General features: G+C 44.9%; 1 protein-coding gene across 2 annotated transcripts in view; it reads left to right on the forward strand.

Annotated features, from left to right (window-relative positions):
- VWA8 (von Willebrand factor A domain containing 8) overlaps positions 1–13,408 on the forward strand; it is an 875,413-nt gene that overhangs the window by 236,673 nt on the left and 625,332 nt on the right. For both annotated transcript variants that reach the window (XM_063952874.1, XM_063952875.1), the window contains exon 9: positions 5,201–5,309. In XM_063952874.1, coding sequence (XP_063808944.1) covers positions 5,201–5,309 — 109 coding nt within the window. The remainder of the gene's footprint in view (positions 1–5,200; positions 5,310–13,408) is intronic.

Raw genomic sequence — 13,408 nt, forward strand, 5'->3', positions numbered from 1 at the left:
TTATAGTGTCCATGCAGCACAAAAGTAAAGGCCTTCTACAGAACTAGAACCACTGTCTGCTACTTAGAGCTATACTCCATCACCTGTACTACCCTGAAATGACAGTCACCATCGTTTGCTTTATTTTTCATGCACATCTTAGAACATACAGATGTGTCCTCATACACTGTTGCTCAAGTTGCTACAAATAGCCTCTATTGGCGCGTCAGATCTCAGCTAACTCAGCCATGTTGAGCATCTATTTAATTAAAAATATGCATAAATAAAACAATTGGGAGCTGAAAAACTACTTTGCTAGATTGCACTGATGAATTTGATGTGCAACATGTCACGGGCAGCGGGACTCTGGCGGAGGGGAGCCGGAGCTTACCTCTCTGGATGCTGCGCTTTCTTCTCTGGCGGCACTGCAGCGGGCAGAAGATGGCTGGAGGGAGCTGGTGGCGTTCAGCTGGTCTGAGGTCTTCATGCAGGAGGGGCCAGCGGGTGCTGTGTAGCTCTCTGCAGCCTTGGTCCCAGCGGCGCCAGGCTGTGGACGCCGCCTTCTTGGATGGCACATGATCTCTGGGATCAATCAGAGGGCAGAGGCTAGCAATTCAGGCTGCACCAATCCCAGGACATCACAGGGTATTTCTGGGAGCATTCTGGGGCAGTCTGGTGCCAGTGCAACGTCTGATGCAGCCCAGTCTGCATGTTAGTGCTCTGTGCTCCTAGTTCCAAAGTGTGCTCTTGATCCTATCTCCTGTTACTTATAGCAGCTCTGTTTCTCAGAGTATCCACCTATGTCCGGACGCTCCCTGCTCTGTACCAGCACAGTGTAAGTCCAACAGCTGACACCACCTCGCTACAGTTGCCTTTGTCACTGCTCCAGTCCACTAAGGGGTGATCCGGCTCCAGATTACGGTATACCGGTATCCTTGGTTCTCCAGGGATTCTCCTCTAAACTTCCAGCACCCGTATCATTCTTCATTCCTTCATTATGTTCATTCTCAAGTCGTCAACACTTCATTCAAAGGAACTTTATTCAACCAGCTCTCTTCCATCCTGGAGAGTCCGTCCCTCAACCGCAATCCAGCTTGTAACCGCCAGTCACAGCTAGAACAATACTGACACAACATTTGTATATTTGCATGTGACTGAGTCTGAATCTGTGTATGAAGTGCTACAATGCAATGTCTGTGGCTTTTTCTCTTTAATCCAATCTGGAGGAAATTGGACTATGGATTGCTCGAGGGAACCTTAGGACCTGGCAGTTATTAGACTAATATACGTTTAAGACAGTAGCTCCACCACTCTGTAACCCCTGGTCATGTTTTAAGTGCTCATGGAAGCTCGGCTGTTTGTTAATAGCTGCACTGCAGCCCTGTACCTTTACTGTATAAGTTTTATTGTAAACTTATTATTTTTCATTTCAAGTTAGGCAGTTATGTGTTCTGCGTCCGCAGCACACATTAGGAGAAAAGGCAATTACTGAAGAACGGGTGCTTTTTTGTCCTCTTCTGATGTCTCTGATTCAACTGAGGAAGTTTGGAAAGCCCCAGATGAAAAAATAATTGTACCTCAATTGCTTCTCTTTTTCCCTTGCCTTTGGATCACATACTGAAGTGGGAGCAGCCTCCTACAGTGGATGTTCAGGTGGCCAAGGCCGTTTGGCCAAGGCCACCACTCTTCTGGTCTAAAGGACAGGACAGAAAGCTGAAGAGGTACCTCTACTCTGTTTTTTTTTTTTGTGCAGGCATGTCCATTTGCCCCATGCTGGTTACAGCATGGGTGTCTAGAGCCATGGAGCATTGGTCAGATCAGCTTCTTGCTGAACTTCAGACTGATCCTTCTAAAGAAGATCAGGATTTAGCAGTACACATTTGTGTTGTGGTTCAAGATGCAGCACAGGTTGTGTCTTCAACACATTTCTCTGTATGCAGGGCAGTTTTTTTTCAAGAAGCGGAAGTCCGTACTGCACTATCTTTTCTTTTTTTGCAGAGTGTTTTGTGGGTTCAGCCTTCTTTCGTCCCTGAAGTGGCTCCATGGGATCTGAATCTGGTCCTGTCTGCCCTTCAAAAGGTTCCATTTGAGTCTTTATAATCGGTTCAGCTCAAGTTTTTAACATGGAAGCTTGTTTTTCTGATGGCCATTGTGTTGGCCCAGGATGATTCAGAGCTTGGGTCTTGCAAGTCACCATTCCTTGTTTTCCATGAAGATCAGACGGTCTTGTGTAAAATTCTGTCATTCCAGCCAAAAGGTGTGTCATCTTTTCACATTAACTAAGAGATTATTCTTCCTGTTTTTCTTCTTCTTCTTCTTCTTCTTCTTCTTCTTCTTCTTCTTCTTCTTCTTCTTCTTCTTCTTCTTCTTCTTCTTCTTCTTCTTCTTCTTCTTCCTCTTCCTCTTCCTCTTCCTCTTCCTCTTCCTCTTCCTCTTCCTCTTCCTCTTCCTCTTCCTCTTCTTCCCTGGAACATATGACTCTCTTGGGTGTGGTCCGGGCTCTTCCCCTGTATTTGGACAAGGTCTCTTTTCTTCGGCACATGGATTCTCTTCTTGTACTGTGTAATTAAAATAAGCGTGGTTGGCCTGCTGGCAATAAGACTATTGCACGTTGAATCCGCCCTCTTAACCTTCAGGCTAACTCCATTGTAGGATGTCCAGCTATGGAATGGGGATCAGCGCACTCTACAAGGGAGGTGATTGCTTCCTGGGTGTTGTGTGTCACAAGGCATCTGCTGGGCAGTTGTAACGTGGGAACACATAGTCCTCTGTCCACACCTTCACCACATTTTACCAGTCTCCAGTTTTTGCAGCCAGGAATGCTAGTGAATTTCCCATGGTTCAGTGCCCCCCAGATTAGATGAAAGTTTAAAGTGGTTTTATACTACTGTTAAATCTTTTTCTCGGATTCCATCTGGGGGATACTATGTTCACTCCGTTATGCTCTGTTTTTTTGTTTGTTGGTTTGTTCTTGCAGCTTGTAAGTTACCCATGATCCATTGTCCCCCAGATGGAATCAGATAAAAGGATTTAACAGTATAAAAATTTTCTGCTAAGGTCATCTGCTACTTCCTGTGAAATTAAAGTCATAGGTCACCGTCTCCAGTACACTTTGGTGTTTTGCTTCATCTGCGATGTGAATAAGATGCATAATTAAAAGAATAATAAGGTATTCTATTCCTCTCAGATGCATCTCAGTCATGTCAGGCATCGCACATAGTATGGTGTATAGAGGCAGTTATGTGGAAAGGCACATTCCTAGAGGCACTTCTGCGGAAAGACACCGTCTTAGAAGAACTTCTGCTGAAAGACACCTTCTTCTGCAGAAAGACGCCTTCTTAGATGCACTTCTGCAGAAAGACACCTTCTTAGATGCACTTCTGCGGAAAGACAACTTCTTAGATGCACTTCTGCGGAAAGCTGCATTCCTGTAGACACTTCTGCAGAAAGATACTTTCTTAGAGGCACTTCTGCGGAAAGGCACCTTTTTAGATGCACTTCTGCGGAAAGACACCTTTTTAGATGCACTTCTGCGGAAAGACACCTTCTTAGATGTACTTCCGCAGAAAGGCCCATTCCTGGAGGCACTGCTGTAGGTTCTTCTGTGGAAAGGTGCATTCCTAGAGGCATTTTGATCACTACAGTAAGGCTTTCAAATACATAATCACATATAATAAAGGTAGTTCTGATGTCCCCTCACTCCTATGAATAATTTAAGGCAGAAATTAATTTAATAAAAGCAGTATTTTAGTAAAAAAAACTGCTGAGGTGACTATAGCAGTGGGATCATTTTAAAGTGTTAGTTGTTCCTCAAGTGATGCTATCACTGTTTCCAACATGCTAGACACAGATGGATAAGGACAACACCTTCAGATTTGCTTAGTGGACAAAAAGATGCATTTACATATAGAAGCAGAGTATACCTATATTTCATTGCAGTTTATGAATGAGTCTGGTGACGAATAATCTAACATATCTCCTCATGCTGTATCTGGAGGAACTCTTCAGTCATCCTCAGCCTGTGGTGTAGTGGCTGCGTGAAATGAGTTAGTCGCAGATTATCATAGATATGGCATATCGATCTGCCAAAAAAATCTTCATGAAGGAAGAGAATGGGTTAAAGACTTATAACTAATCGGTTTTGTGGGCTCTGCACCTCCAGAGAACTATTGGTCTTAACAGTGGAAAAGAGACAAAGATGATCCTAATTGTGGTGCTCTGTGGATCTAATTCAGAGAGGTGCCACAAAACGTACTGTACATACATATATATACAGCATACATGTTTGAAAGTAACCACATTAATTTGATAGTGCAACATTATCTAACCATCCTGCTTGATGATCTGGGCATGCCAAAAGTGAGTTCATGCTCACTCCACTGCAAAAGCAATAGTGAGAATTTGATACTGTACGTTCTAGAGTTGTTACTGGTCATGAAATATGTGTGCCTCAATGGGATCCATGTAATCGATATACAAGGATTTTCGCACTCTCAGGAAAGTTTGGACGCAACTGTCAATGGCCGTAGTGATTAGGAATTTGGATGAACTCCTCTTATTAGATTTTTTTTAAAAAGCTAGAAAACAGTCACCTACGTGTGATGCTCCTGTGACTTAGACAGTGCTATTAAGGAGACTATGTGAAATTCTAATTTATAATGTCAGGCTACATTTTAGTGTGCACTGTGTGCGATGACAAAGAACCCATTCTGCACATGTGCAGAACGAGTCATAGGCAGTCACCCCACCATCGGAGATGTAGGCAAACCATTGGGTGTTAGGAACTCATGAGAATTTCAGTGAGAAAATTCTTGTTCTAACTTAATTTGTCTTTGGTTTATTAGATTACCTATATGTTGCTCATTGCATAGACTGTCTCTTAAAGGGGAAAGATGGGTGGGGAAAAGATGTCATGTGGAAGTGGTTTTTAATGAAAGCAAACACATTTACCGAGAATGATTCTGCACAGTGTGCTGCATGTTACTGCAGAACCCATGCAATATAGCAGCATATAACACTGGTTCTTGTTAAAAATGATACAGTATCTAAAATTGGCACTTGTGGTATTTTAGTGTTCCTTGGTACATATTTATTGGGTGCTGAAGCTGAGAGATATTTGCAATTTTCCTTGGGTAAAAATCACTTCTGAACTATTCAACCAACAATCTTTTACTGGACCATTTTTTATTAGACCTGAATAGAACTATTTTTTGTCTTTCAGAATTTCTCAGCTCCTATCATTTGCTACAACTCTTTGCTCTCAAGAATCTGCCACCCTTGGGCTTCCAGATTTCCCAGCAGACAATTTGGCAGCAGCCATTAGCATTTTGGTAAACCTCTTAATGTTGTCTGTAAATAATTAATCCATGTCTTGTATTCATACATAATGAATACTATCAGGCAGCTGTCTACACAGACCACATTTTTATGATGTGAATTTTCTATTAGCACATTTCTGTGACAACATTCTGCATTTGGGGTTTGTTGAACTAACTGTATTTAATGGAAAACATTTGTGATATGTTTCGTTTATATAAGGTATGTAGTGTATACAATGGTGCTCGAAAGTTTGTTAACCCTTCAGAATTTTCTATATTTCTGCAGAAATTTGTCCTAAAACTACCTCAGATTTGCACACAAGTCTGAAGTCGATAAAGAGAACCAAATCAAACAAATTAGACAAAATAATTAGACATGCTCATTTAAGCTTAACCTTTAAGCTTAGCAGGTATTTTGAAGGTGAAATTAGATTGAGGTATTTTCAAACTATGGGATGACACTGAGGTGTGAGTGGACAACCTGTCTTTTTAAAAGAACAGGAATCTATCAAAGTCTAAAGTCTTATGTTCACAACATATGTTTGTGGAAGTGTATTATGCCACGAACAAAGGAGATTTCTGAGCACCTCAGAAGAAGACTTGTTGATGCTCATCAGGCTGGAAAAGGTTACAAAACCATCTGTAAAAAGTTTGGACTCCACCAATCAACAGTCAGACAGATTGTGTACACATGGAGGACATTCCAGACCATTATTACCCTCCCCAGGACCAACAAAGATCACACCAAGACTGAGGCGTCTGATAGTTTGCCAGGTCACAAATGAGCCCAAGGTAACCTTTAAACTGATGAAGGCCTTTCTCACATTAGCTAATGTTAATGTTCAGGAGTCCACCATCAAGAGGACACTGAACAACAATGGTGTGCGTGGCAGGATTGCAAGGAGAAAGCCACTTCTCTCCAAAAAGAACTTTGCTTCCCATCTGTAGTTTGCTAAATATCACCTGAGTCCAAAATAGAGCCTTTTGGGTTAAATGAGAAGCATTATGTTTGGAGAAAGGAGAACACTGCATTCCAGCATAAAAATACCATCTGTGAAACACTGTGGTGGTGGTATCATGGTTTGTGCCTGTTTTGCTGCATCTGGCCCAGGATGATTTGTCATCATTGATGGGACAATGAATTCTGAATTATACCAGAATATTCTAAAGGAAAATGTCAGGGCATCTGTCCATGAGCTGCATCTCGATATAACGTCGATCATTCAGCAAGAGAACGACCGAAAGCACACAAGTCATTCGACCAAAGAATGGTTAAAGAAAAATACATTTAAACTTTTGGAATGGCTAAGTCAAAGTCCTGACCTTAATCTCTTGGAAATGTTTTGGAAGAACCTGAAGCGAGCAGTTTATGGGAGGTAACCCACCAACATAACAGAGTTGAAGCTGTTTTGTACGGAGGAATGGGGTCAAATTCCTCCAAGCCGATGTTCAGGACTAATCAACAATTACCAGAAATGTTTACATGCAGTCAGTGTCGGACTGGGGCATGTAGGGCCCATCCGGGGAATGCAGTGGTAGGGGCCTATGTTAGGGGTGTTGCCAGTCTGCAGAGGGAGTGTGGCCTTCCACCTCATTGGTTTGACTAATCATTTGAGAGTGCAGCGTCTGGGCCCCTTCATAAATATATACAGTAAATTCAGCTGCTGCATGCATTATAATGTACCAGATTAATAACAGCAATGCACTGTAGAAAATACACCATAGCCCAGTATAAGGTAACATATATATATATATATATATATATATATATAAATAAAATTTATAATTCAAGTGCACAGTCTGGAACCTGATCCTTATAGCTGGAGGTGGGCCCCCAAGCAGTAGGGCCCACCGGTGGTTTCCCCTGTTATACCAGATGCTGAAAGCAAAGGTTCACATACTTTTAGCACTCACAGATATGTGATATTGGATAATTTTCCTCAATTAAAAAAAAGAGTACATCTAATTTTTTTTTGTCTCATTTGTTTAATTTGGTTCTTTTTATCTACTTTTAGGACTACTGTGAAAATCTCAGGTAGTTTTAGGGCAAATTTTAAGCAGAAATATAGAAAATTCTGAAGTGTTCATAAACTTTCAAGGACCACTATATGCCTGTGTGTTCTTCATGTAATACATCCCCTAGCAGGCCTGTGCTGTAATCTCCACATGTTCTGTGCATGCTTACTCTACACCTCAGTGGTTCTTGTGTGGATTGTTCTGAAATCTATGCATTAGGAAAAAATGTCCTGTAACCTTTCAGATACTAAAAGTCAATTTCAAGTTTAAACATGAATATACAGTACAGTAACATCTGATTGGTTGCTGTGGACTACAGCACCTTTTTTCCGTGTACCATTTTTTATAAATCACTATCATCTATGAGCCATTCTAAGGGGTATATTTACTAACCAGCGTGTTATCACATCAGCTTTGGCCTAAAGATTTAAAATGGCAATAGGAAAAAATGCTTAATAAAGTTTGCTTCGTATTTATTTCTCTAACTTCCTAGTGGATGCTGGGGACTCCGTAAGGACCATGGGGAATAGACGGGCTCCACAGGAGACATGGGCACTTTAAGAAAGAATTTAGATTCTGGTGTGCTCTGGCTCCGCCCTCTATGTCCCTCCTCCAGACCTCAGTTTGAATCTGTGCCCGGACGAGCTGGGTGCTGTTCAGTGAGCTCTCCTGAGCTTGCTGTAAGAAATTATTTTGTTAGGTTTTTTATTTTCAGGGAGCTCTGCTGGCAACAGACTCCCTGCATTGTGGGACTGAGGGGAGAGAAGCAGCCCTACTCTCTGCAGATAGGTCCTGCTTCTTAGGCTCCTGGACACCATTAGCTCCAGAGGGATCGTACACAGGATCTCACCCTCGTCGTCCGATCCCATAGCCGCGCCTCCGTCCCAATCGCAGAACAAGAAGACAGAAGCCGGGTGAGCATAAGAAGCAAGAAGACTTCGAAATCGGCGGCAGAAGACTCCAGTCTTCACTGCAGCTGTGCGCCATTGCTCCCACATACACCCACATACTCCGGTCACTGTAAGGGTGCAGGGTGCAGGGCGCAGGGGGGGGGGGCGCCCTGGGCAGCAATTAGGACCTCTTGGCAAAAGTTTGGCATATATGCAGTTGGGCACTGTATATATGTATGAGCCCCCGCCAAAATATTGTACATAAAAGCGGGACAGAAGCCCGCCGCTGAGGGGGCGGGGCTTCTTCCTCAGCACTCACCAGCGCCATTTTTTTCTCCACAGCTCCGCTGAGAGGAAGCTCCCCAGGCTCTCCCCTGCAGATACACGGTAGAAGAGGGTAAAAAGAGAGGGGGGGGCACATAATTGGGCGCAAAAATCATTATAACAGCGGCTACTGGGTTAACATTAAGTTACTGTGTTATTCCTGGGTTATATAGCGCTGGGGTGTGTGCTGGCATACTCTCTCTCTGTCTCTCCAAAGGGCCTTGTGGGGGAACGGTCTTAAAAAAGAGCATCCCCTGTGTGTGTGGTGTGTCGGTACGCTTGTTTCGACATGTTTGACGAGGAAGGCTATGTGGAAACAGAGCGGGAGCAAATGAATGTGGTGTCTCCACCGACGGCGCCGACACCTGATTGGATGGATATGTGGAAGGTTTTAAATGATAATGTTAATTCCTTGCATAAAAGGTTGGATAAAGCTGAAGCCTTAGGACAGTCAGGGTCTCAGCCCGTGCCTGATCCTATGTCGCAGAGGCCGTCAGGGTCTCAGAAGCACCCACTATCCCAAATTGTTGACACTGATACCGACATGGATTCTGACTCCAGTGTCGATTATGATGATGCAAAGTTACAGCCTAAATTGGCTAAATCCATCCGTTATATGATTATAGCAATTAAGGATGTGTTGCACATCACAGAGGAAACCCCAGTCCCTGACAAGAGGGTTCATATGTATGGGGAAAAAAGACAGGTGGTGACCTTTCCCCCTTCACACGAGCTTAATGAATTATGTGAAAAGGCTTGGGAGTCTCCAGATAAAAAACTGCAGATTTCTAAACGGATGCTTATTTCGTATCCTTTCCCGCCAACGGACAGGTTACGCTGGGAATCCTCCCCTAGGGTGGACAAAGCTTTAACACGCTTATCAAAGAGGGTAGCCCTGCCGTCACAGGATACGGCCACCCTGAAAGATGCTGCGGATAGAAAGCAAGAGGGTACCCTGAAGTCCATTTATACACATTCAGGTACATTACTAAGGCCGGCAATTGCGTCGGCCTGGCTGTGTAGTGCTGTAGCAGCATGGACGGATACCTTATCTGAGGAACTTGATACCTTAGACAAGGATACTATATTAATGACCCTGGGGCATATTAAAGACGCTGTCCTATATATGAGAGATGCTCAAAGAGATATTAGTCTACTAGGCTCTAGGATAAATGCTATGTCGATTTCTGCCAGAAGGGTCCTGTGGACTAGGCAATGGACAGGTGATGCCGACTCAAAAAGGCACATGGAGGTTTTACCTTACAAGGGTGAGGAATTGTTTGGGGAGGGTCTCTCGGACCTGGTCTCCACAGCTACTGCTGGAAATTCAAATTTTTTGCCATATGTTTCCTCACAACCTAAGAAAGCACCGTATTACCAAATGCAGTCCTTTCGGTCACAAAAAGGTAAGAAAGTCAGAGGTGCGTCCTTTCTTGCCAGAGGTAGGGGCAGAGGAAGGAAGCTGCACAACGCAGCTAGTTCCCAGGAACAGAAGTCCTCCCCGGCTTCCACTAAATCCACCGCATGACGCTGGGGCTCCACAGGCGGAGCTAGGCCCGGTGGGGGCGCGTCTCCGAAATTTCAGCCACAAGTGGGTACACTCCCAGTTGGATCCCTGGGCAATAGAGATTGTGTCTCAGGGATACAAGCTGGAATTCGAAGAGATCCCCCCTCACCGTTACCTCAGATCGGAACTGCCAGCTTCCCCCTTAGAGAGGGAAATAGTGTTAGCTGAGAGCAAAAAAATGGTACAATCTCAGATTATGCGCAGTAAAATGGAAGAAGCTGCCCAGACACACTGTTCGAATGGGGGAAAATACACCAATTCCCAATAGTACAGAAAGTGAAGGATTGATGAACTGAGTGTCACTGGCGCTAGATCAATAGGATGTATATTAGACCCCGACACCGGTTTTTGTGTGGAGGAATCCTTACCACCCCTGGAGTAGGGCTATGCCCTTAGGATGGTTTACGGACCAACTGAATGGCAATAGATATAAAATCACAAATACAAATTTATTGATAAAAACATACAATACGTAATGACTGCAAGTGCAATGTGAACTGACGAATTCCAAAAGTGACTTGTGCTTTGTTGTAACAGAAAAGAAGCTCTCACCCTCTCCCTGTGTTGCGGTGGGCTAGCTTATGAATAATCTGGTGTGGTCCTGGGCTGAAATAGCCAAACACCACCGCAAACAGATTATCAGCATAAATTCACCTCCAGTCCACATGTATTTGTCCTCAGTCCAAAGCAACGCGTTTCGGTTCCAAGGAACCTTTCTCAAGAATTGGATGAGGTTTCATATCCTAAGCCATCTTTTACACCTGGTTAATGAGCTAATCATTTTATAAATTTTATAATTTTATAAAGATTTTATGGTGTCTCTGGACATAAAGGATGCATACCTTCATGTCCCCATTTATCCACCTCATCAGGCGTACCTCAGATTTGTGGTACAGGATTGTCATTACCAATTCCAGACGTTGCCGTTTGGGCTCTCCACGGCACCGAGAATATTTACCAGGGTAATGGCGGAAATGATGGTACTCCTGCGGAAGCAAGGGGTCACAATTATCCCATACTTGGACGATCTCCTCATAAAAGCGAGGTCAAGGGAGCAGTTGCTGATCAGCGTAGCACGCTCTCTGGAAGTGTTACAACAACACGGCTTGATTCTAAATATTCCAAAGTCGCAGTTGATTCCTACGACTCGTCTGCCTTTCCTGGGCATGATTCTGGACACAGACCAGAAGAGGGTTTACCTCCCGATGGAGAAGGCTCAGGAGCTCATGACACTGGTCAGAGACCTATTAAAACCAAAACAGGTGTCGGTGCATCACTGCACGCGAGTCCTGGGAAAGATGGTGGCATCATACGAGGCCATTTCCTTCGGCAGGTTCCATGCGAGGACCTTTCAATGGGATCTACTGGACAAGTGGTCCGGATCACTTCTTCAGATGCATCGGTTAATCACCCTATCCCCCAGGGCCAGGTTGTCTCTCCTGTGGTGGCTGCAGAGTGCTCACCTTCTCGAAGGTCGCAGATTCGGCATTCAGGACTGGGTCCTGGTGACCATGGATGCAAGCCTCAGAGGGGCAGTCACACAGGGAAGAAATTTCCAAGGTCTGTGGACAAGTCAGGAGACTTGCCTTCACATCAACATCCTGGAACTAAGGGCCATATACAACGCCCTACGTCAAGCGGAATCCCTACTTCGCGACCAACCGGTTCTGATTCAGTCAAACAACATCACCGCAGTGGCTCATGTGAACCGCCAAGGCGGCACAAGGAGCAGGGTGGCGATGGTAGAAGCCACCAGAATTCTTCGCTGGGCGGAGAATCACGTAAGCGCACTGTCAGCAGTGTTCATTCCGGGAGTGGACAACTGGGAAGCAGACTTCCTCAGCAGGCACGACCTCCACCCGGGAGAGTGGGGACTTCATCAAGAAGTCTTCACGCAGGTTGCAAGTAGGTGGGAACTGCCACAGGTGGACATGATGGCATCCCGCCTCAACAAAAAACTACAGAGGTATTGTGCCAGGTCAAGAGACCCTCAGGCGATCGCTGTGGACGCACTGGTGACGCCGTGGGTGTTCCAGTCGGTCTATGTGTTTCTTCCTCTCATACCCAAGGTGCTGAGAATCATAAGAAAAAGAGGAGTGAGAACAATACTCATTGTTCCGGATTGGCCAAGAAGGACTTGGTATCCAGATCTGCAAGAAATGCTCACAGAGGACCCGTGGCCTCTGCCTCTAAGACAGGACTTGTTTCTAACAGGGGCCCTGTCTGTTCCAAGACTTACCGCGGCTGCGTTTGACGGCATGGCGGTTGATCGCCGGATCCTAGCAGAAAAAGGCATTCCGGATGAGGTCATTCCTACGCTGATAAAGGCTAGGAAGGACGTGACGGCTCAACATTATCACCGTATATGGCGAAAATATGTGGCTTGGTGTGAGGCCAGGAATGCCCCTATGGAGGAATTCCAGCTGGGCCGTTTCCTTCACTTCCTACAGTCGGGAGTGACTTTGAGCTTAAAATTGGGTTCCATTAAGGTCCAGATTTCGGCCCTATTCATTTTCTCTCAAAAAGAACTGGCTTCTCTGCCTGAAGTTCAGACGTTTGTAAAGGGAGTGTTGCATATTCAGCCCCCTTTTGTGCCTCCAGTGGCACCTTGGGATCTTAACGTGGTATTGAGTTTCCTGAAATCACACTGGTTTTAACCACTCAAAACGGTGGAATTGAAATATCTCACGTGGAAGGTGGTCATGCTTTTAGCCTTGGCTTCGTCTAGGTGTGTGTCAGAATTGGCGGCTTTGTCACATAAAAGCCCTTATCTGGTTTTCCATGCGGATAGAGCAGAATTGCGGACCCGCCCACAATTTCTGCCGAAAGTGGTTTCATCCTTTCATATAAACCAACCTATTGTGGTGCCTGTGGCTACTACTGACTTGGAGGATTCCGAGTCCCTAGATGTGGTCAGGGCTTTGAAGGTTTATGTAGCCAGAACGGCTAGGGTCAGGAAAACAGAATCTTTGTTTATCCTGTATGCTTCCAACAAGCTTGGGGCGCCTGCTTCAAAGCAAACAATTGCTCGCTGGATCTGTAACACGATTCAGCAGGCTCATTCTGCGGCTGGGTTGCCGCTGCCTAAATCAATTAAGGCCCATTCCACAAGGAAGGTGGGCTCTTCTTGGGCGGCTGCCCGAGGGGTCTCGGCATTACAGCTTTGCCGAGCGGCTACTTGGTCAGGTTCAAACACCTTTGCAAAGTTCTACAAGTTTGATACCCTGGCTGAGGAGGACCTTGTGTTTGCTCAATCGGTGCTGCAGAGTCATCCGCACTCTCCCGCCCGGTTGGGAGCTTTGGTATAATCCCCA

This window comes from Pseudophryne corroboree, chromosome 2 (genome assembly GCF_028390025.1).
Source record: "Pseudophryne corroboree isolate aPseCor3 chromosome 2, aPseCor3.hap2, whole genome shotgun sequence".
Taxonomy (NCBI): Eukaryota; Metazoa; Chordata; class Amphibia; order Anura; family Myobatrachidae; genus Pseudophryne; species Pseudophryne corroboree.